The sequence below is a fragment of the Mya arenaria genome, chromosome 13, assembly GCF_026914265.1.
Source record: "Mya arenaria isolate MELC-2E11 chromosome 13, ASM2691426v1".
Lineage (NCBI taxonomy): Eukaryota > Metazoa > Mollusca > Bivalvia > Myida > Myidae > Mya > Mya arenaria.
This window is the reverse complement of record NC_069134.1, coordinates 42,117,363-42,138,443: the sequence shown is the minus strand read 5'-3', so window position 1 is coordinate 42,138,443 and position 21,081 is coordinate 42,117,363. Positions and strand designations below refer to the sequence as shown.

At 37.1% G+C, this 21,081-nt stretch overlaps 2 protein-coding genes across 3 annotated transcripts in view; one reads left to right on the top strand and one right to left on the bottom strand.

Moving 5' to 3' along the window:
- LOC128214384 (microtubule-associated protein RP/EB family member 1-like) overlaps positions 1-10,908 on the bottom strand; it is a 42,712-nt gene extending 31,804 nt beyond the window's left edge. The window contains exon 1 of one of the 2 annotated variants that reach the window (XM_052920820.1): positions 10,832-10,908. The gene's annotated coding sequence lies outside the window, so the exon portion shown is untranslated. The remainder of the gene's footprint in view (positions 1-10,831) is intronic. The other variant, XM_052920822.1, reaches the window with a different exon arrangement.
- Positions 10,909-12,448: 1,540 nt separating this feature from the next.
- Positions 12,449-21,080, top strand: LOC128214398 (proteasome subunit beta type-2-like). Its single transcript, XM_052920840.1, has 6 exons — positions 12,449-12,618; positions 15,101-15,223; positions 16,399-16,469; positions 17,032-17,194; positions 17,977-18,026; positions 20,730-21,080. Exons 1-6 carry the CDS (start codon positions 12,528-12,530, stop codon positions 20,823-20,825), a joined length of 594 nt encoding a protein of 197 aa, XP_052776800.1. The 5' UTR covers positions 12,449-12,527; the 3' UTR covers positions 20,826-21,080.
- Position 21,081: the final 1 nt, after the last annotated feature.

Below are 21,081 nucleotides of genomic sequence, written 5' to 3'. Positions count from 1 at the left end.
AGTTGATCTTGCCTTTACGTGTCAAATACATATGGCAAGTTATTTTAAATTGCCTCTGAACATAAAAAAATACCACCCATACTTGACAACCTACACTGTTATGTCCTTATATTCAGAATTCCCTTGTGAATAAACACTTAGTGTATCTTTCACCTTAGAGATAGGGACATGGGTCTTGCACACGACACGTCGTCTTCATATGTGGAACACATGTAGCAAGTTATTTTAAAATCTGTACATACAAGAGAAAGTTACAGCCCGGACACGACAATCTATACCCTATGTCCTTGTATGCAGCACTCCATTGTGAATAAACACTAAGTGTGACCTTGACCTTTGAGGTAGGGACACAGGCCTTGCACGCGACACGTCGTCTTGGTATGTGGAACACATTTGGCAATTTATTTTAAAATCTGTCCATACAAGGGAAAGTTACAGCCTGGACACGACAACCTATACTCTATGTCCTTATATGCAGCACTCCATTGTGAATAAACACTAAGTGTGACCTTGACCTTTGAGGTAGGGACACGGGTCTTGCACGCCACACGTCGTCTTGGTATGTGGAACACATGTGGCAAGTTATTTTAAAATCTGTCCATACAAGAGAAAGTTACAGCCCGGACACGACAACCTATACTCTATGTCCTAATATGCAGCACTCCATTGTGAACAAACACCAAGTGTGACCTTGACCTTAGAGGTAGGAACATGGGTCTTGCACGTGACACGTCGTCTTGGTATGTGGAACACATGTGGCAAGTTATTTTAAAATCTGTCCATACAAGAGAAAGTTACAGCCCGGACACGACAACCTATACTCTATGTCCTAATATGCAGCACTCCATTGTGAACAAACACAAAGTGTGACCTTGACCTTTGAGGTAGGAACACGGGTCTTGCACGCGACACGTCGTCTTGGTATGTGGAACAAATGTGGCAAGTTATTTTAAAATCTGTTAATACAAGAGAAAGTTACAGCCCGGACACGACAACCTATACTCTATGTCCTTATATGCAGCACTCCATTGTGAACAAACACTAAGTGTGACCTTGACCTTTGAGGTAGGGACACGGGTCTTGCACACGACACGTCGTCTTGGTATGTGGAACACATGTGGCAAGTTATTTTAAAATCTGTCCAAACAAGGGAAAGTTACAGCCCGGACACGACAACCTATACTCTATGTCCTTATATGCAGCACTCCATTGTGAATAAACACTAAGTGTGACCTTGACCTTTGAGGTAGGGACACGGGTCTTGCACGCGACATGTTGTCTTGGTATGTGGAACACATGTGGCAAGTTATTTTAAAATCTGTCCATACAAGGGAAAGTTATAGCCCGGACACGACCACCTATACTCTATGTCCTTATATGCAGCACTCCATTGTGAATAAAAAAAAACTAAGTGTGACATTGACCTTTGAGGTAGGGACACAGTCTTGCACGCCACACGTCGTCTTGGTATGTGGAACACATGTGGCAAGTTATTTTAAAATCCGTCCATACAAGGGAAAGTTACAGAGCCGGCCGGCCGGACGGACGGACAGATGGACGGACGGTGCGATTTTAATATGCCCACCTTCGGGGGCATAAAAATATTTTGTTTTTTGGGGGTTGCGAAACCAGTCAAGAAAAAATTAGATAACAGATGTCTTAACCACTAGGTCACAAGAACTTATACTGCAGCTGATGAATATTCTGACCTTTTAAGAATACATTAACATAACATCACATTCTGATCAGTGTGCGAAATTAACGGTATCCCGATCGCCTGAGGCAATAAAAAAATTAAAATGTATTTTCACCTACCCTTTGTGCATTCAGGTGAATCCTGTTATGACTTATCACAGACCTATAAACCATGGATTGGAAACTGCCCAATATCAGTGAAACGATAAGAAATAATAATTTACTCACAATCCTTATTGCGCTAGGCAATACCGGGAAATTCCTCCAGTTCTTCGATCAGCGATAATCAGTGATCTCCATTTATTTTGGTCAGCATTGCTGATTATGAGGACCAACAAGTTGCACATATAATTATCAATTAATATGTTTGTAATTATTTTTTATTATTGATTAGATTAATTTAAACCAATTTATGAATTAAGAAATTTTTAATAGGTCCAATTATTGATCAATTAACTTCTTTAATCATTGTACAGTGCTGAAATAGTGGGTTCGTCTTCAAACGGAGATTTCGATTATCATTTTTGCACTTAGGCCTTACTAAGCTCATTGAATTGAATCAATAACTTTGCTTATTAATCAATTTTAGTTGGATTATTATCGACTCAGATGAACGTCACTCGAATATTTTAATTGTAACAAATAATATTATTTGTGCTTTTCATGTAAGTATATATTCGGTCGTTGTCTAGCATGAGGCCAAACAAAAAAAAAATTGTTTGTTTAGGGTAACCTTCCCAAAATTTCTAGGTAAGGTAGGTAGGGATTTTTTTTTTCAAAATCTGTCATAAGTTCAGAGTGTTTTCTTGCATAGGCAGTCTTTCCTACATTACTGTCATTGCCCGACTTTGTTTTATCATATAAACAATAATTCTGATTAAAATTAGCATTTATCCGCCCTTCGTAACTCTCTATTCGCTAACGAATATTTTTTTTGATCAGAAACGGAAAAAAATAGTTAGGGTCGGCGCATTTTTATAGGTAAGGTCGGGTTACCCGAAACGGACATTTTTTTTTTTAGGCCTGAGTGAATATTTTACAGATGGTTGGTTGCAATCTATTACTTTTAGAAAACTTTAAATTATCAAGGGTCAAACACTTTCGAAGAAACCACAAACAAGAATCATGAAACCTGACCATGATATATCTCTTCTGGCCATGTAATAATGATTTAATCAAATACCGTTTACGGTGCTTTTAGCATAAAAATTGTCACAAAGACATTAAATTGCTGGAGAATGGATAAATATTTAAGACTTATGAACAAAATGATATACATAGATGTATTTATTACAGTGCATTAAAAATCACATAATCACCCAAGCTCTAGAGTCCAGTTAACAAACACAACATTTCATATACAATATGCATACAGTGCATCATGTTACAATATGACAGACATTCATCATTAGTTAGATTACTCAATTGGTTGATTTTAAACATTTGTTAAATTAACAAATGTAACAAGAGGGCCAAATGGCCCTGAATCGCTCACCTGTCATATATTGCACATTGGTTTGATAAGAAATCTGGATGGTTCAAAGTAGTTAAGGTTTTTTTAGAAGTCTGGGTCATTTTTTTACCCCAATGCCAAAGTTTGGACAATAAAGGTCCACTTAATGATGTATTATGCCAAATAGCTCTAGTCCTTCTGAATTTGGAGAGAATTTTTTTTAATGCTTCTATTATATACAAATATTGAAAACCTAAGCCTATGAACACGGGGCGTGGCCAATTTTGACCCCAGGGCTAAAGTTTGAACAATCTTAATAGTGGTCCAACAGTCTGTACGAAAGTTCGTCGGACCTCGGCTCCCGCCGGTAATAAATGACGAGGTCCGACAATCGCAGCTATTTTGCAGGCCCGCGTGTCCGGCAATAATTTGTGGGGCAAAATGATTAAATAAATATGTGTTAATCGTGTATCATGTGAATATTATTAACTAACCTATGTTTACTTGATAAAACCAACTTAATCGGGGCGTTTATCGACCCGAGCTCCACGGGTTTTGACGCACAGAAATCGTAAATGACCCGAAAATGATATCATAAATGTGTATTAATAATCATTTAAAAGGAGCCACAAGGCATGATCTAAATGCCTTTTAAATCAATTAAAGTCAAGAGCAATTAACACCCGAAGTGACAACTGATTATCGATCTGGAATCTGAAGGTTTCCATGTCAATTAGCAGCACTCAAACTCAATGACGTGTTAACTCCGCCCATTATGCAAATTAACGGATACCTTTCCGGAAAAAAAAAAATGCTGGCGAGTTTCTTTGGTAATAAATGTTCCTTACCGCTAAAAACGGCCCTTTTCGCCTATAACATCTCTTTTCGAAATTTAGAGCAGCGCCTTGACTGGTTTGAAATTTTCCGATAATCGGAATCATTATCTTACGATTCGGCGTATTTGTTTATTCAACATTGCCGACATATTGACACGATTCTGAACCATGACCTGTGACGTCAGGCTCGTGATCAATTAAATATAGTTGTATTATTGGTAGTTAATTATAACTTGCAGAATTGTTTCCACGAGGAAAACGAGACAGGAATGCCCACAAACCTGCGCAGTCAACGTTTTTTTTACATCTTTGATACCAATGACCTTATTTCGCGATTTTCCAAAATTCTTAAAATAGTAACATAGTGTTGTTTTTTCAGTGCATTGTATTTAGCGATGTTAATACTTCATGGAAATAAATTTTTAGGAAATAAACAAGCAACAGATATGAAAATAAATGACCCTACATTACAAGTACTTAAAATTGCGTATCTATGAAGCTATCGATCGTGGATCTCGGTATGTATGAAGCTATGGATAGATAAGTAAAATTGCGTATCTAGGAAGTGAAGGGTTAATTAATTAAATACTCCCAAAATGCCCCAGAATGCAGGAAATGAAGCGCTGAATTTCAAAATATTCCGGGTGGGGGGGGGGGGGGGTGGGGGGGGGGATGCCCACGGATCCCCCTAGCTGGCCGCCTACTTTTCTGTTTCAGTCGCTTCAACAAAAACTTGTTGACAACCCTGCACGTGGTCTAAAAAGCACGGGAAACAGGTGCACGCTTACCTTCTGTCAATTTTAATTAAAGTGAAAGAAGAACGCGTAAAACGTTTTCAGTGTACAATAAAGTTCTGTAATATTATAGATTTATTATTGTTTTATTGTTATGCCATTTATTAAAAAATAAAAACGATGTTGCAATATTGACAATAGGAACATTGAATGTTTTGTTTGCTTCCGGACAAAATGAAAAACATGAAAGTGAAACTGAAAATAGAAATGAGAAATGTCGGTGCAACTCAACAATCGCTGTTGCATGTAGGATTCTGATGCATAGGGTTTACCGGTTACATGCATAATTCCTGTTTTCACTGAACATGCATTTAATAAATAATATGTTCACAAGTGTCAGAACATAATTTTCCATCTTTTGACCCTTGGAATTTTTTAACCACCTAAGAGCAGGAAATAAAACAACAAGGTATAGTCCAGTGCTCCAGCTAGGCCTATATAGCAGGGTGTGGCACCCTGCTGTACTTTTCCACCCTTCTGTGCCCTTTTGTTTGACAGAGCAAAATTTCAGAAATTAAAGTATACAAAATATACATAATTTTGACACTAATTAAAGTAAAAATAACAGCTTAAGTGTTCATAGCAAACTTATGATTACTGTAGTATTGAAAGTAGTTACTACACATATACACATTATGAATTGAGCAATGGCCCTTGCAGTTATGTCCCATTAGGGCTCATTCAATGCGCATCAAAAGTGCCCTTTAATAGCCTAGCACCCTACCCTTTTCAAATACTGACTGGAGCACGGATATACTATTAAGTAAAATTGATAATATTTTTTTCTCATACTTGAGATTTTTCTAGAATGAAAAGTGGATTAATACAGCTGATCCTAATAAAACACTGGATTTGTTTGTTTTTATTATTTCAGTTTTGGACGTATGGATAATCGTGTACCTTGCAATGCCATCTTATCACAGATGAGAACTATAATTTATGAAGAAAGACCAAGTATTAAGAAAAAAAGAACAATGACACTTGGAGATCTGATATTGAATCTTGAAAATCAGATCTCAAGAGTCATTGACTTGGATTTTAGACCCTGTTGGAAGCTCTGACTTTCACTAAGATGTACATAATTTTTTTGGTCCTGCAAAAACTAGTCCGGTCCTGCAATGTAGACTGTATTGCAGGACCTCGTGTCCTGCAATGTGATAATGACTTTCGTACAGACTGGTCCAATAAACGATGCTTCATACCAAATATCTAAGGCCTTCGCCTTTTGGTTTCGGAGAAGAAGATTTTTTAAGTTTTCATCATAAGGAAACCCATGACCGCCCCGGTGGGGCCATTTTTTGACCCCAGGGCCAAAGATTGAACAATATTGGTACAAGTCAACTAGATGATATATCATGCCAAATATCTAAGCTCTTGTCACTACTTGATTTTACGTGTGTATCTATATATGTATATTTGTTATTAATTGTTGTATGTGGCCCATATTGAAAATTGGTATGTGTACTAAATATGTTATCCAGTTTAAATTAAGACGTTACTTGTCTTTGTGAGTTTGGAGAAGATTTTTTAAGTTTTCACTATAACACATATAGAGAAAACCCATCAGCCCCACGGTGTGGCCAATTTTGACCCCAGGGCCATAATATGAACAAATTTTGTAGAGGTCCACTAGACGATGAATCATGCCAAATATCTAAGCTCTAAGCCACGTAAGTTCAGAGGAGATGATTTTTGAAGTTTTCACTATAAACATATAGAGAAAACCCATGACCACCCAAGGAGGCGGGGCCAATTTTGACCCCAAGGCCATAATTTGAACAATCTTTGTAGAGGTCCACTAGCAATGAATCATGCCAAATATCTATGCTCTAAGCAATGTAAGTTCAGAGGTGATTTTTGATTTTTTTTTTACTATAAACATATAGAGAAAACCCATGACCCCCCGGGGGCGCGGCCAATTTTGACCCAAGGGCCATAATTTGAACAATCTTTGTAGAGGTCCACTAGACGATGAATCATGCCAAATATCTAAGCTCTAGTCCAAGTAAGTTAAGAGGAGAAGATTTTTGAAGTTTTAACCATAAACATATCAAGTATACCCATGACCCCCCGGGGCGGGGCCAATTTTGACCCCAAGGCCATAATTTGAACAATCTTTGTAGAGGTCCACTAGACGATGAATCATGCCAAATATCTAAGCTCTAGTCCAAGTAAGTTCAAAGGAGAAGATTTTTGAAGTTTTCACTATAAACATATAGAGAAAACCCATGACCCCCCGGGGCGGGGCCAATTTTGACCCAAGGGCCATAATTTGAACAATCTTGGTAGAGGACCATTTGGTGATCCTACCTACCATATATCAACGGCCTAAGCCTTGTGGTTTGGCAGTCTGTACGAAAGTTCGTCGGACCTCGGCTCCCGCCGGTAATAAATGACGAGGTCCGACAATCGCAGCTATTTTGCAGGCCCGCTTGTCCGGCAATAATTTGTGGGGCAAAATGATTAAATAAATACTGTGTTAATCGTGTATCATGTGAATTTTATTAACTAACCTATGTTTACTTGATCAAACCAACTTAATCAGGGCGTTTATCGACCCGAGCTCCCCGGGTTTTGACGCACAGAAATCGTAAATGACCCGAAAATGATGCATCATAAATGTGTATTATTAATCATTTAATAGGAGCCGCAAGGCATGATCTAAATGCCTTTTAAATCAATTAAAGTCAAGAGCAATTAACACCCGAAGTGACAACTGATTATCGATCTGGAATCTGAACGGTTTCCATGTCAATTAGCAGCACTCAAACTCAATGACGTGTTAACTCCGCCCATTATGCAAATTAACGGATACCTTTCCGGAAGAAAAAAAAATGCTGGCGAGTTTCTTTGGTAATAAATGTTCCTTACCGCTACAGACGGCCCTTTTCGCTTATAACATCTCTTTTCGAAATTTAGAGCAGCGCCTTGACTGGTTTTAAATTTTCCGATAATCGGAATCAATATCTTACGATTCGGCATATTTGTTTATTCAACATTTACACGATTCTGAACCATGACCTGTGACGTCAGGCTCGTGATCAATTAAATATAGTTGTATTATTGGTAGTTAATTATAACTTGCAGAATTGTTTCCACGAGGAAAACGAGACAGGAATGCCCACAAACCTGCGCAGTCAACGTTTTTTTTACATCTTTGATACCAATGACCTTATTTCGCGATTTTCCAAAATTCTTAAAATAGTAAAATAGTGTTGTTTTTTTAGTGCATTGTATTTATCGACGTTAATACTTCATGGAAATAAATTTATAGCAAATAAACAAGCAACAGATATGAAAATAAATGACCCTACATTACAAGTACTTAAAATTAAGTATCTATGAAGCTATCGATCGTGGATCTCGGTATGTATGAAGCTATGGATAGATAAGTAAAATTGCGTATCTATGAAGTGAAGGGTTAATTAATTAAATACTCCCAAAATGCCCCAGAATGCAGGAAATGAAGCGCTGAATTTCAAAATTTTCCGGGTGGGGGGGGGGGGGGGGGGATGCCCACGGATCCCCTAGCTGGCCACCTACTTTTCTGTTTCAGTCGCTTCAACAAAAACTTATTGACAACCCTGCACATGGTCTAAAAAGCACGGGAAACAGGTGCACGCTTACCTTCTGTCAATCTTAATTAAAGTGAAAGAAGAACGCGTAAAACGTTTTCAGTGTACAATAAAGTTCTGTAATATTATAGATTTATTATTGTTTTATTGTTATGCCATTTATTAAAATGGCACCCTGCTGTACTTTTCCACCCTTCTGTGCCCTTTTGTTTGACAGAGCAAAATTTCAGAAATTAAAGTATACAAAATATACATAATTTTGACACTAATTAAAGTAAAAATAACAGCTTAAGTGTTCATAGCAAACTTATGATTACTGTAGTATTGAAAGTAGTTACTACACATGCACATTAAGAATTGAGCAATGACCCTTGCAGTTATACCCCATTAGGGCTCATTCAATGCGCATCAAAAGTGCCCTTTAATAGCCTAGCACCCTACCCTTTTCAAATACTGACTGGAGCACGGATATACTATTGTAAGTAATATTGATAATATTTTTTTTTCTCTTACTTGAGATTTTTCTAGAATGAAAAGTGGATTAATACAGCTGATCCTAATAAAACACTGGATTTGTTTGTTGTTTTTTATTTCAGTTTTGGACGTATGGATAATCATGTACCTTGCAATGCCATCTTCTGACAGATGAGAACTATAATTTATGAAGAAAGACCAAATATTTGTAAAAACAGTGAAGAACAATGACACTTGAAGATCTGATATTGACTCTTGAAAATCAGATCTCAAGAGTCATTGACTTGGATTTTAGACCCTGTTGGAAGCTCTGATTTTCACTAAGATATACATAAAATTTTTGGTCCTGCAAAAACTGGTCCGGTCCTGCAATGTAGACTGTATTGCAGGACCTCGTGTCCTGCAATGTGATAATGACTTTCGTACAGACTGGTTTGGGAGAAGAAGATTTTTCCTTTTGGTTGCCATGGCAACCAGAGTTCTGCATGGAATTGAATTCTTTGAACAACTTTGATAGAAGACCACCCAAGGAACATCCCTATGAAGTTTTATTAATATTGGCCCAGCGGTTAAGGAGGAGATGTCTTTTAAGTAAATTGTTGACGGACGACGCACTACGCACGCCGGACAAAAGGTGATCACAAAAGCTCACCTTGTCACAAAGTGACAGGTGAGCTAAAAAAGTGACAACTTCATTACACAAAATGAACAAAGATCTTCTAGACTTAATGCAAATCAACAGTTTCATCTGCAATAAACAATTAAGATCTCTAGTGTATGTTCTTTCTTCTTGGCAACCTTGCATTATCCGAGTGCAAACCAATATATGCCCTTTTCAGGCATCTCACCTGAAAAAAAACAAGGGAAAAGTAAGGTTAGGAAACAAGTTGTGGAAGTGAAAAAAAACATTATTATTGTTTTAAATGACATGCTTAATATTGGAGATAAAACCCGTGTTGTAGCTATATGATTTGATATACTTAGGCTATAAGATGTATGGTCTATAAATATAGAAATTGCAGAACCAATAGCGATTACGTTTAAAAGTAATGCATTCAATAAAAAATATCCAAAAAATTATATCCAAAATTTATATCTGAATTTCTACGCAACAGTAGCAAAGACTTAAAGACCAAATTAACCTGTCCAAACATCATTATTTGAATATTAATCCAACATAAAACAACACAAACATGAAAAATTGAAGGACATCGAGTAAATGTTTAGGAACTATTTGACTTAAACCGATCTGCATTAGGTAATGGTAGTAAAATGTCAAAACTTACCCATTTGAAGAACACTTGTGTATACTGTATTAATACCAAATGACCAAACTATCACCGTCACGCAATTTATTTTTTATAATAAACAATATTATAAATGTTGGCAACACAATTCCTCGACCCGAAACTAGATGGCAGATGTCTTGAAAGACGGTAAGATCTCGGAATCAAATAGTGCTGTACATCTTAGTTTGAGCTAATTGTAAAGGCACAGTAGAGTTTCCATTCCATGGTTTATAGGTCTGTGCTGTTATGAACGAATATTAGTTTAGACAAAGATAAAAGCATATTCTCTTTTTATAGTACTTGTAGTCTGTCCAACTATTAACATTATGTAACTTTTCTTGTAGTCCGACTAAAACATTGCGTCAAACTCTGCAAATCATCCCCACAGTTTCTGGGAGTGTTTCAAGACTCCACAAAATAAGACAACACATAAAAAATGTCATTAATCAAAAGTAAGATATTTAAATCTTGCCTCTTAAGACATAGAAAAAACGAATCCATTGGTGAATGGCAATCAATATGTTGATAAGCAGGTAATTTAGTTACATGACTCAGATTGTTATTCTAGAATGTCAATGCAGGTGGGTGGGGTTTGGACCACTCTTCAATTTCACACTAAAAATCGGCAAAATCAAACAAACTACGTCACTGACAATGTTATTATTCAAAGTGAAATAATTTAAATATGATAAATCAAGACAATCGGGCTAGATACCTGTAATAATAACTTTGAAATAAGACTTTTTTCGGCAGCAAGACCGACTTGAGTTTCGAACAAATGTCACGTGATGATAAGACTGCACCAAATATTAAAAATATTTCAGAAGTACATATAAACAAGTCACGTGAAGAAAAGCTACAGCTGTTCCATATGCGATTATGACAAAATATGCATCTTTTTTGGGAAACGTTCATACCATTTAAAAAAATATGTCAAATATAATTAAATAAGCTGCCCTATCGTATTACTCGTACTTAAGTTCGTAATGGCGCTAAATTTAAATAAAGACACTCTGTTGTGCACTCTCTTTAAAATAATCTATGGTCACTGTTCTGGATGAGGTTGGGATATTGGCCGAGAAATTATTAAAGGTTAGCCGACAAATGGCCTAAACTCTGTCATATGTTTTGTGTAGTATGTTTTTTTTTTTTCCAAACGGATACTATTTATGACACGGGCTGACCAGGCCCGGTATATAGGTCGTGTCAATGAGGAACAAACACATTTTTGTTCCGGTAACGTTTTACAAAACAAGACTATAACACAAGGATGTATTTCCACTTGGAGAACTTTATTAGTCCCACATTTCCATTATAACCGGATTATTTACTACCTTTAGAAACTATTTATAGACCACATAAGGACAACTAATCTCCAATTGCGAGTGCACGTCGCGAAGAGACGTGACTCCCTTTGATGAATACAGAATCACATTGTTATGTGTGCAGCCGCCGATGGAACCTCGACTAAGACCAGCGGAGTGGCTTGGCAGACTTCCCTTCTTTACAAAATCTCGTCATTGTTGGGCCATCCAGAATGATTTTTCTGGGACACGAGCAGGAACATTCAACAACAATAATTAAGCGGTCCAACGGAGGGCGGCCAGATTTGTCATGGGGTATTACAATACCACAAACAGCACGAGCCAGATAATAAGAAATATTGCCTGAGATGGGCTCACAGCAGACTGGTGAAGGTGTATAGTATCGTGCACAATCCCATATACCTATCATGTAACATGTTCCTGCGTCTAGCTAAGGTAGGATTGGTTACGCGCGGCCAAAGCATGCTGCTATTCTGTCGGGCGTGAACCGCCACTCCTTCTCAGCTAGTATGCGTCTATGAGACGAGCTGCCCGCGCGCATCGTCCAGATGATTGCCCAGACTTTGTATGCCTGCAAGGATGGGTTAGCAGGCCACCACTACTGAGTTGTATACATGATTTGATCGGCTTTTATCCTATATTATCTGCTCACGCTGCACGCGTCACAATGATTTGGCACGTAGTTTTCAAACGCGACGATGCTCAGGAGTTGGCCCTACATATTATTTGGAAGAAGAAGAATCAGAAAAGCTCGGTGTATTTTGAGCCAAGAAGCTTTTCTATATAAGAAATCTAAAACAATAGCATTGTAGTCCCAATAAAAACGAATGGTATAATTATTAAAATAAATATATATTAATAAATGTGTAGGCACAGACTGGGACAAATTACAAAACAGTGGATTTTTGCTCACTGTTTTTGCTTAACTGCGACCAAAATAAATTTGGCGGAGTATTGTACTGCCGATATACCCTTTGGGCATAGGTTTTAAAAATATTCAGCTCGGGATTGCATACCGGAACCGGTGTTTTGTCTTTTTCGCTGTTTCATGTTTACTTTCAGTTTTTGATATTTTAAACAATTATCATGGAGTGTTTAATTGGAATTCAGGGAAAAGACTTCGTTCTTGTTGCTTGTGACACAGTCTCAGCGAGGAGCATCGTTTCTATGAAACAGGGTTAGTAAATATGTAACACAATAGAAGTGGCAACGACAGTCTTGGACTGTGTCGGTGTGGACTGTGTTTGTCAGTCAAGGTTTCTGTGACCTGATAGGGCATTTTTTATTAAGTTAAATAAATGGTTAAAGAGCATTCAAACTCCTTAATACGTCTTCACTGACAATGAAGAGGCTAGAGACTATACTCTATAAACCCACCTGAGAGGAAAGTGTGCAAGATGCTTGGATCGAACCTAGTCTAAAATAATAGACGTGTTATACGGGATTCTTCCAATCCCTAACGTCTAAACGGGAATGTGCAAAAAACGGGGGTGTTTTAAAAATATTGAAATTGTTTTAAGTGAAGTATTTTATGGTTGAAATTGATCATAAAGAGTTATATTCATATTTTACCATGTAAGTGAAATGTTATTTTGCACTAAACAAGCATTTAATGCATTAAAACAAGTTGTTTACCTTTCCAATAAAACGAAAGTTGACTGACACAAAAACATTTATGCGAAGGGGAACAACTCGATACAATCGTAATAACTCGGCCTCCTCCGACAAAGCTTCGAGATAGACCTCGTTATACAATCGTAACAACTCGGCCATGGCCGAAATGTTCCGAGCGATTTAAAACTGTGCCCTGAAGCCTTGCAGGTGCCCTTCATGTATATATCGTTATGTTTTGACAGAATGAAATGAAAAAAAGCCGTCAAACTCATAATTATAAGTTGGATATTTATTTTTTTGTGTACGGAACTAATATAAAATAACATTATCTGGTAATATTTCTTGTTTTTATGATATTTTATAGACTCTATATGCTTTAACCCGGAATCCTGATCAGAACAACTACCCACTTTTGATACTAAACAATTTGTACGTGAAGGATTTGCCATATCAAAAATCTAAAAAAAAATCCGCCAACGTACAATTATTTGGACTAGGATCGAACCCACCACCTGCGATGGCATCGCTGCTGGAACACCAGCATCGGTAGCTGTGTGCACATGGTTTAACTTTTGATTAATATCCACAAATGCTTAGAGTCGCAAGGGCTTTCATCACGCAAAAGTTTTCTAAAAGACAATTAGTCAAAGTAAGGTAAAAATTTAGACGAGTACAACCTCATTACAAATGTTTGTATCAGTGTTCGACACTAACGGGGTCCCGGGATCCCGAGGACACCAATTTTTCAGGAGGGACACCTGAACATCGAAGTCCGGTATTCCGTCGGGACACTTAAATTTTTGACTGATGAAGGCTAAATATCAATAAATAAGTAGCATTTAATTAATTTATTACCTAAATTCGGGCTCCCCTAAATTTCTTGACAGCACATGTCAAAACGATATTATTAATTATCAAAGCGAAAGAATAGCTGACTATTTGACTAAAGTTACGTCATGAATCTATAAATAAACAGGTCATTTCACAAGGCGCATGCAGTTTAACGCTTCCGTTTTGTTGTTTACATTTTAAACAAGGTCAGAGCTGACAGAGATTTATTATCGGTAAAATACTTATGTGGAATTGTTTTGCTTATGTGTCAGAACCGCCCAAAAAGATTCCAACTCTGGTGATACCTTTTATATAATATGATACGACCTTCGAGTATTTACAGTAACATTTACGACACAAAAGAACAGCTTCATACATTCAGCATTCTTCGTTAATTGGCATTCTACTTATCAATATTCTTTGTTAATTTTAAAGACATATATTTTATACTTTGATAAAAAAATAATAGAAATAAAATATGCAGGGTTTTATTCATTAATTCAATCAATTTATAAAATCTTATGACTTTTTGTTGCGAAAATTAACATGTATACACAATTTTTGGTCGTCTGCTCTTCCAGTATGCACTACGACTGTTGGGCAGTCTGATTGATTTATCAACAGCTCTACTAAATTTTGATTGGAGTTTTCACAAGCCAGATGTAATATTCCTACTGTTTCTTAATGAAAAGCACCGACATTTGACAAGACCCTGAACCATGATGTATTTTATGCGTATTTTCCAAAAATCTAAAAATAGTAACAACATCAAGTTTTTGTTTACATTGTATCCATCTCTGTTTTTGACTGAAAACAAAAGGGACTTAGAGATTCTCCCGCTTTTGAACCCAATCTACCAACTTAGAGACCAAAATATACCTCACTGCCATTCAGTGCTACTAACCTGTCATTACATGCTGCTGAAAACCTGTATAATATGGTGGTGTATACTTGCATTACAAATTGAAAAGTAAAAAGATGTTGAATTTAATATTAAAACAGGCTCAACAATGAAAAAAATGTAAAAAGTGGAAGGGACTCCTAATTTCAGGAAGGGACACCTGATTTCAAATGTTGGTGTCCCTTAGGAATCCCTTGGAAAAATGGTTAGTGTCGACCCCTGTGTATTGAGGTGATTTTCCCTTATTTATTGTTTTCAATTGTTGTATCATTTAAGTATGATTGATCGATTGCAATTATATATTTATTTATAGATCTGGATAAGATGCACAAACTGAATGACAATCTGCTGATGCTGGTGGTTGGAGAATCTGGGGACACTGTGCAGTTTGCAGAGTACATGAGCAAGAACATCCAGCTCTACAAAATGAGAAATGGTACTTTTTAACATTTGACAATTGATTATTTATGAGTAATAGTCTAAAGAATTTTTATTATGTTTTTTTCCTACCAATTATATTGAGAGAAACAGCTCCACAAAACAAGATTAGGAACTTTTACTTCTTTATTCTTGTCAGATGTTCAAAATAGTTCAAAAGTGCTTTAATTTTAAGATTAAGTTTGTAATGTACTAGTTAAGCATTGTTCATGTTGGATTAAAAAATACATTTTATATTATAATACAGTGGTCGCACAAGCCTGCAAGGCCTGCACTGGTAAAATGTCTTCTGGGCCTGCTCAAATTCTGAATTTTATATAGCAGGGTTTGTTTTAAAAATTTGATGCCATCTAATAGTATAAGAATTCAGGCTTGTTCATCCTAAAGTCGAATTTTGATGACTTATAGTGATAACATTGCTAGCTGGTTCATGTTTTTGACTCACTAACTTAAACTGAAAGTAAATTTGCAGCATAGAGTTAATTGAATGTGTTACTGAAAACTTACATTGTATGATCAATATGATGTTGTTTGTATCACGTATCAGAAATATGATACCCAGGGCTTCCATTAATGGTAGTTTTGTAGTTTATTACTCCCTAAAAATCTGCTTCAACTTCCAAAACTGATGCCTAGGAAGTACAAAAACTTCCATCTATTTTTAGAAAACTTCCAAAGTTGAATGCTTGGAGGTTCAAAATATCAAAACCTGGTATCAATGTTATTTTTATGGTGACATTTCCAATTAGTTTTGAAAAAGCATGAATTATTATAATATATAATAGTGAAGTTGGCAAGATGTAGTTGATATATTATTAATTTTTAACATAATACCGTAGTTGAAAAATAGTAGAACAAAATTAATTGCTGTGTTTGAGAGACTTCAACTTCCAAATTTTAGTGAAAACTCCCATTTATTAATTGAAGCTTATACTTCCAGTTTCAAATTCTTAATGGAAGCCCTGATACCTACGGTATTCAATAACTCCTTATAGTTGTTATACGTGTTAACTGAATGTCAGATCATTCATTTTCTAACCCTGTCTTAAATTTAAAGCTGAGTTTTCAGCATCACATCCAATTTCAACTGACTCTTATGAAACAAATACAATTTTAAATTCATAAATGTGAACTATAAACCCATCATAAAATGTTTTTTTGTTTGGTTTTTAGGATATGAGTTGTCACCACATGCAGCAGCGAACTTCACACGGAAAAACCTCGCAGATTATCTCAGGAGTTCTGTAAGTCTTGGGTTCAAGGAGAATGTTCTTTCAGTCTATAAAAGGATACCATGGGTATTGGGTTCTGCCCAATCTAACTAAAGATTTATTCATATCAGCTTATAACTGTCTTCACAATCAACCTAAAATAAGTTTGTTTAAACTAATGTTTATTGCAGACACTATATATGGTAAACTTGGTTACTGGTTGGGTACGATAAAGGTGGAGGTCCGACGCTGTATTTCATGGATAATATGGCATAGCTCAATGTTTTTTCAGACACCATCCATGGTGAACTTGTTACTGGCTGGTTTCGTCAAAGACAGGGGTGTGGCGCTCCATTTCAGGGATTAAAAGGCATTACTCAATGTTTGTTTTAGACACCATCCATGGTGAACTTGCAACTGTCTTGTTGCGTCAAAGACAGAGGTGTGGCGCTGTATTTCAGGGATTAAAAGGCATTACTCAATGTTTGTTTTAGACACCATACATGGTGAACTTGCAACTGTCTGGTTATGATTAAGGCAGAGGTCTTGGGCTGTATTTCATGGATTATATGGCATAGCTCAATGTTTTTTTCAGACACCATACATGGTAAACTTGTTACTGGCTGGGTATGACAAAGACGGAGGTCCGGAACTGTATTTCATGGATTACATGGCATCACTGAACAAAGTGCCGTTCGCCGCACATGGTTATGGTTCCTTCTTTTCTGTCAGTATCATGGACAGGCACTATCATGAAGGTATGGTACAGGGCAGTCTTTTTAAATTTGGGATCGGGGGCCGGGGCCCAGAGAGAGGAGAACTATTATAATTATTTTTTGCTTAAAATGAGAATTTTGCATGTTGACAGAAACAAAACATCTACATGTGTACTGAAAGGGAATCTCAATATGTCAGATCATTACATGTATGTAAATCAATGTCCGATATAAACAGTGTGAATTATGTACAATGTACAATGAACTCCAACAAGAAGAAACAGTCTCATTACATGCTTACTGGTAGTTTAATAGATTTACCAGTGAGATAAAAATGAGAACTCACTGTTTCAAACAGTGAAATAACATTTTAATATTTTTTACTGTTTTGAAATTTTAGCCCACTCAATTCCAAATTAATTATCAGCGTGCACAGGGCTTGGACACAAATTCAACGATGTCCTTACCGAAATAACATTTCTTTCACAAACAATTTAACCCGCTTGTCTGAAAAATAGCAATTAACTGTCACTTGATATCCTTTTAAGGCATAGAATAAAAAGAAATCTGTTTGTTTCAGTGTATGATCACAATACTTTTAAATTTAGTATGTGAACAGTGATATATATTGTGACCTTACACTGGAACAAACAAATATCAACTATGTAATCAATATACCAATATTTTTTTAAAAATTTTGATAACGGGAAATTTCTGTGGCTATTTAGAGGCTTAAACCCGATAAGTGACAGTAAGACGCATTTTTACTCGACATTATTTTATTTAGAAAACGGAATTAAAACAATTTATTTTTTTGCTTTCAGACATAACTCTAGTGGAAGCTCAGGCCTTGTTAAAGAAGTGTGTGAATGAAGTAAGTATTAATGTAACTTGAATTGTATGAACTTAGTCCGAAAGAATAATTTTTATGCCCCCGAAGGTGGGCATATTAAAATCGCACCGTCCGTCCGGCCGGCCGGCCGGCTCTGTAACTTTCCCTTGTATGGACAGATTTTAAAATAACTTGCCACATGTGTTCCACATACCAAGACGACGTGTCACCTGCAAGACCCGTGTCCCTACCTCAAAGGTCAAGGTCACACTTAGTGTTTATTCACAATGGAGTGCTGCATATAAGGACATAGAGTATAGGTTGTCGTGTCCGGGCTGTAACTTTCTCTTGTATGGATTGATTTTAAAATAACTTGCCACATGTGTACCGCATACCAAGACCACGTGTCGCGTGCAAGACCCGTGTCCCTACCTCAAAGGTCAAGGTCACACTTAGTGTTTATTCACAATGGAGTGCTGCATATAAGGACATAGAGTACAGGTTGTCGTGTCCGGGCTGTTACTTTCCCTTGTATGGACAGATTTTAAAATAACTTGCCACATGTGTTCCACATACCAAGACAACGTGTCGCGTGCAAGACCCGTGTCCCTACCTCAAAGGTCAAGGTCACACTTAGTGTTTATTTACAATGGAGTGCTGCATATAAGGACATAGAGTATAGGTTGTCGTGTCCGGGCTGTAACTTTCCCTTGTATGGACAGATTTTAAAATAACTTGTTACATGTGTTCCACATACCAAGACGACGTGTGGCGTGCAAGACACGTGTCCCTACCTCAAAGGTCAAGGTCACACTTAGTGTTTATTCACAATGGAGTGCTGCATATAGGGACATAGAGTATAGGTTGTCGTGTCCGGGCTGTAACTTTCTCTTGTATGGATTGATTTTAAAATAACTTGCCACATGTGTACCGCATACCAAGACGACGTGTCGCGTGCAAGACCCGTGTCCCTACCTCAAAGGTCAAGGTCACACTTAGTGTTTATTCACAATGGAGTGCTGCATATAAGGACATAGAGTACAGGTTGTCGTGTCCGGGCTGTAACTTTCCCTTGTATGGACAGATTTTAAAATAACTTGCCACATGTGTTCCACATACCAAGACAACGTGTCGCGTGCAAGACCCGTGTCCCTACCTCAAAGGTCAAGGTCACACTTAGTGTTTATTTACAATGGAGTGCTGCATATAAGGACATAGAGTATAGGTTGTCGTGTCCGGGCTGTAACTTTCCCTTGTATGGACAGATTTTAAAATAACTTGCCAAATGTGTTCCACATACCAAGACGACGTGTCGCTTGCGAAACCCGTGTCCCTACCTCAAAGGTCAAGGTCACACTTAGAGTTTATTTACAATGGAGTGCTGCATATAACGACATAGAGTATAGGTTGTCGTGTCCGGGCTGTAACTTTCCCTTGTATGGACAGATTTTAAAATAACTTGCCACATGTGTTCCACATACCAAGACGACGTGTCGCGTGCAAGACCCGTGTCCCTACCTCAAAGGTCAAGGTCACACTTAGTGTTTATTCACAATGGAGTGTTGCATATAAGGACATAGAGTATAGGTTGTCGTGTCCTGCCTGTAACTTTCTCTTGTATGGACAGATTTTAAAATAACTTGCCACATGTGACCCACATACCAAGACGACGTGTCGTGTGCAAGACCCGTGTCCCTGCCTCAAAGGTCAAGGTCACACATAGTGTTTATTCACAATGGAGTGCTGCATATAAGGACATAGAGTATAGGTTGCCGTGTCCGGTCTGTAACTTTCCCTTGTATGGACAGATTTTAAAAAAACTTGACACATGTGTTCCACATACCAAGACGACGTGTCGCGTGCAAGACCCGTGTCCCTACCTCAAAGGTCAAGGTCACACTTAGTGTTAATTCACAATTGAGTGCTGCATATAAGGACATAGAGTATAGGTTGTCGTGTCAGGGCTGTTACTTTCCCTTGTATGGACAGATTTTAAAATAACTTGCTACATGTGTTCCACATACGAAGACAACGTGTCGTGTGCAAGACCCATGTCCCTACCTCTAAGGTGAAAGATACACTTAGTGTTTATTCACAAGGGAATTCTGAATATAAGGACATAACAGTGTAGGTTGTGAAGTATGGGTGGTATTTTTTTATGTTCAGAGGCAATTTAAAATAACTTGCCATATGTATTTGACACGTAAAGGCAAGATAAACTTTTCATGTACTGACCTTGTTCGTAGGTCAATGTCACATTCGGGGGCATTCGTCACATACTGTGACAGCTCTTGTGTGATTGTAAAGTTTGTAATGTGTGTGACTGCTTTTATAGTATTGTTTATCGTTTGATTTTGCACATCTCCTCTGTAGTTATAAAAAGGTTTTATTTAATTACTGTTTTTAAGAGCGACAGAAATGCCAATGCTCGTGATGTTTTTCCATTGAAAAAAAATGGGCATAGCTCAACAGTTATTGAAGCCAAAGTTATGGGCCTCTTGTTGAACATGTGCAAATTGTGTCTGGCAACATGTGTACCAAGATTCATTTGAACAGATTTTGAATTATTGACGAGATTAAAGTGATATCACGACACACCAACCAGAACTTGATCAATTTATTACGTGCAAGTTTTTCTTACTAAAACAGACAAGCTTACAACTCTGAAAAACAAGTTTCAAATATTACAACTAACTAGAGATGACACTTATGATTTTTTCTAATCTCTTACTATTCTATTTGCAGATAAAGCAGAGGTTCATTGTGAATATGCCCACCTTCAAGGTCCGCTGTGTAACAAAAGAAGGCATTAAAGACTTACCCAATATACAGGCAGAATAGAGCATGTAATCTCTCCCGAGTGTTTGATCATTATTTGGGATATCTCTCTTGGACCATTGTAAATGACAGCCATCTTTGATTGCATAAACGTGTATGTGTATGGCATGTTTTAAGTGTGTAACTTGGTGTGTCATTTCAACATGTTGAATTCTTGAATGATGCCTCTGTGTTAAGTATGCATCCACATTAAGTGCTATGTCATTGATTTCATTATTTGACTTTCTTGTTCATGTGAAAATAAATTTACAAAGTAAAT

Excerpts from the sequence above, each read along its gene's own strand:
- LOC128214398 (XM_052920840.1), top strand. The coding sequence starts at position 12,528 with ATGGAGTGTTTAATTGGAATTCAGGGAAAAGACTTCGTTCTTGTTGCT. Across the intron at positions 16,470-17,031 it reads CAGATTATCTCAGGAGTTCT|ACACCATACATGGTAAACTT; the intron begins GTAAGTCTTGGG and ends TGTTTTTTTCAG. Across the intron at positions 18,027-20,729 it reads TAAAGAAGTGTGTGAATGAA|ATAAAGCAGAGGTTCATTGT; the intron begins GTAAGTATTAAT and ends TTCTATTTGCAG.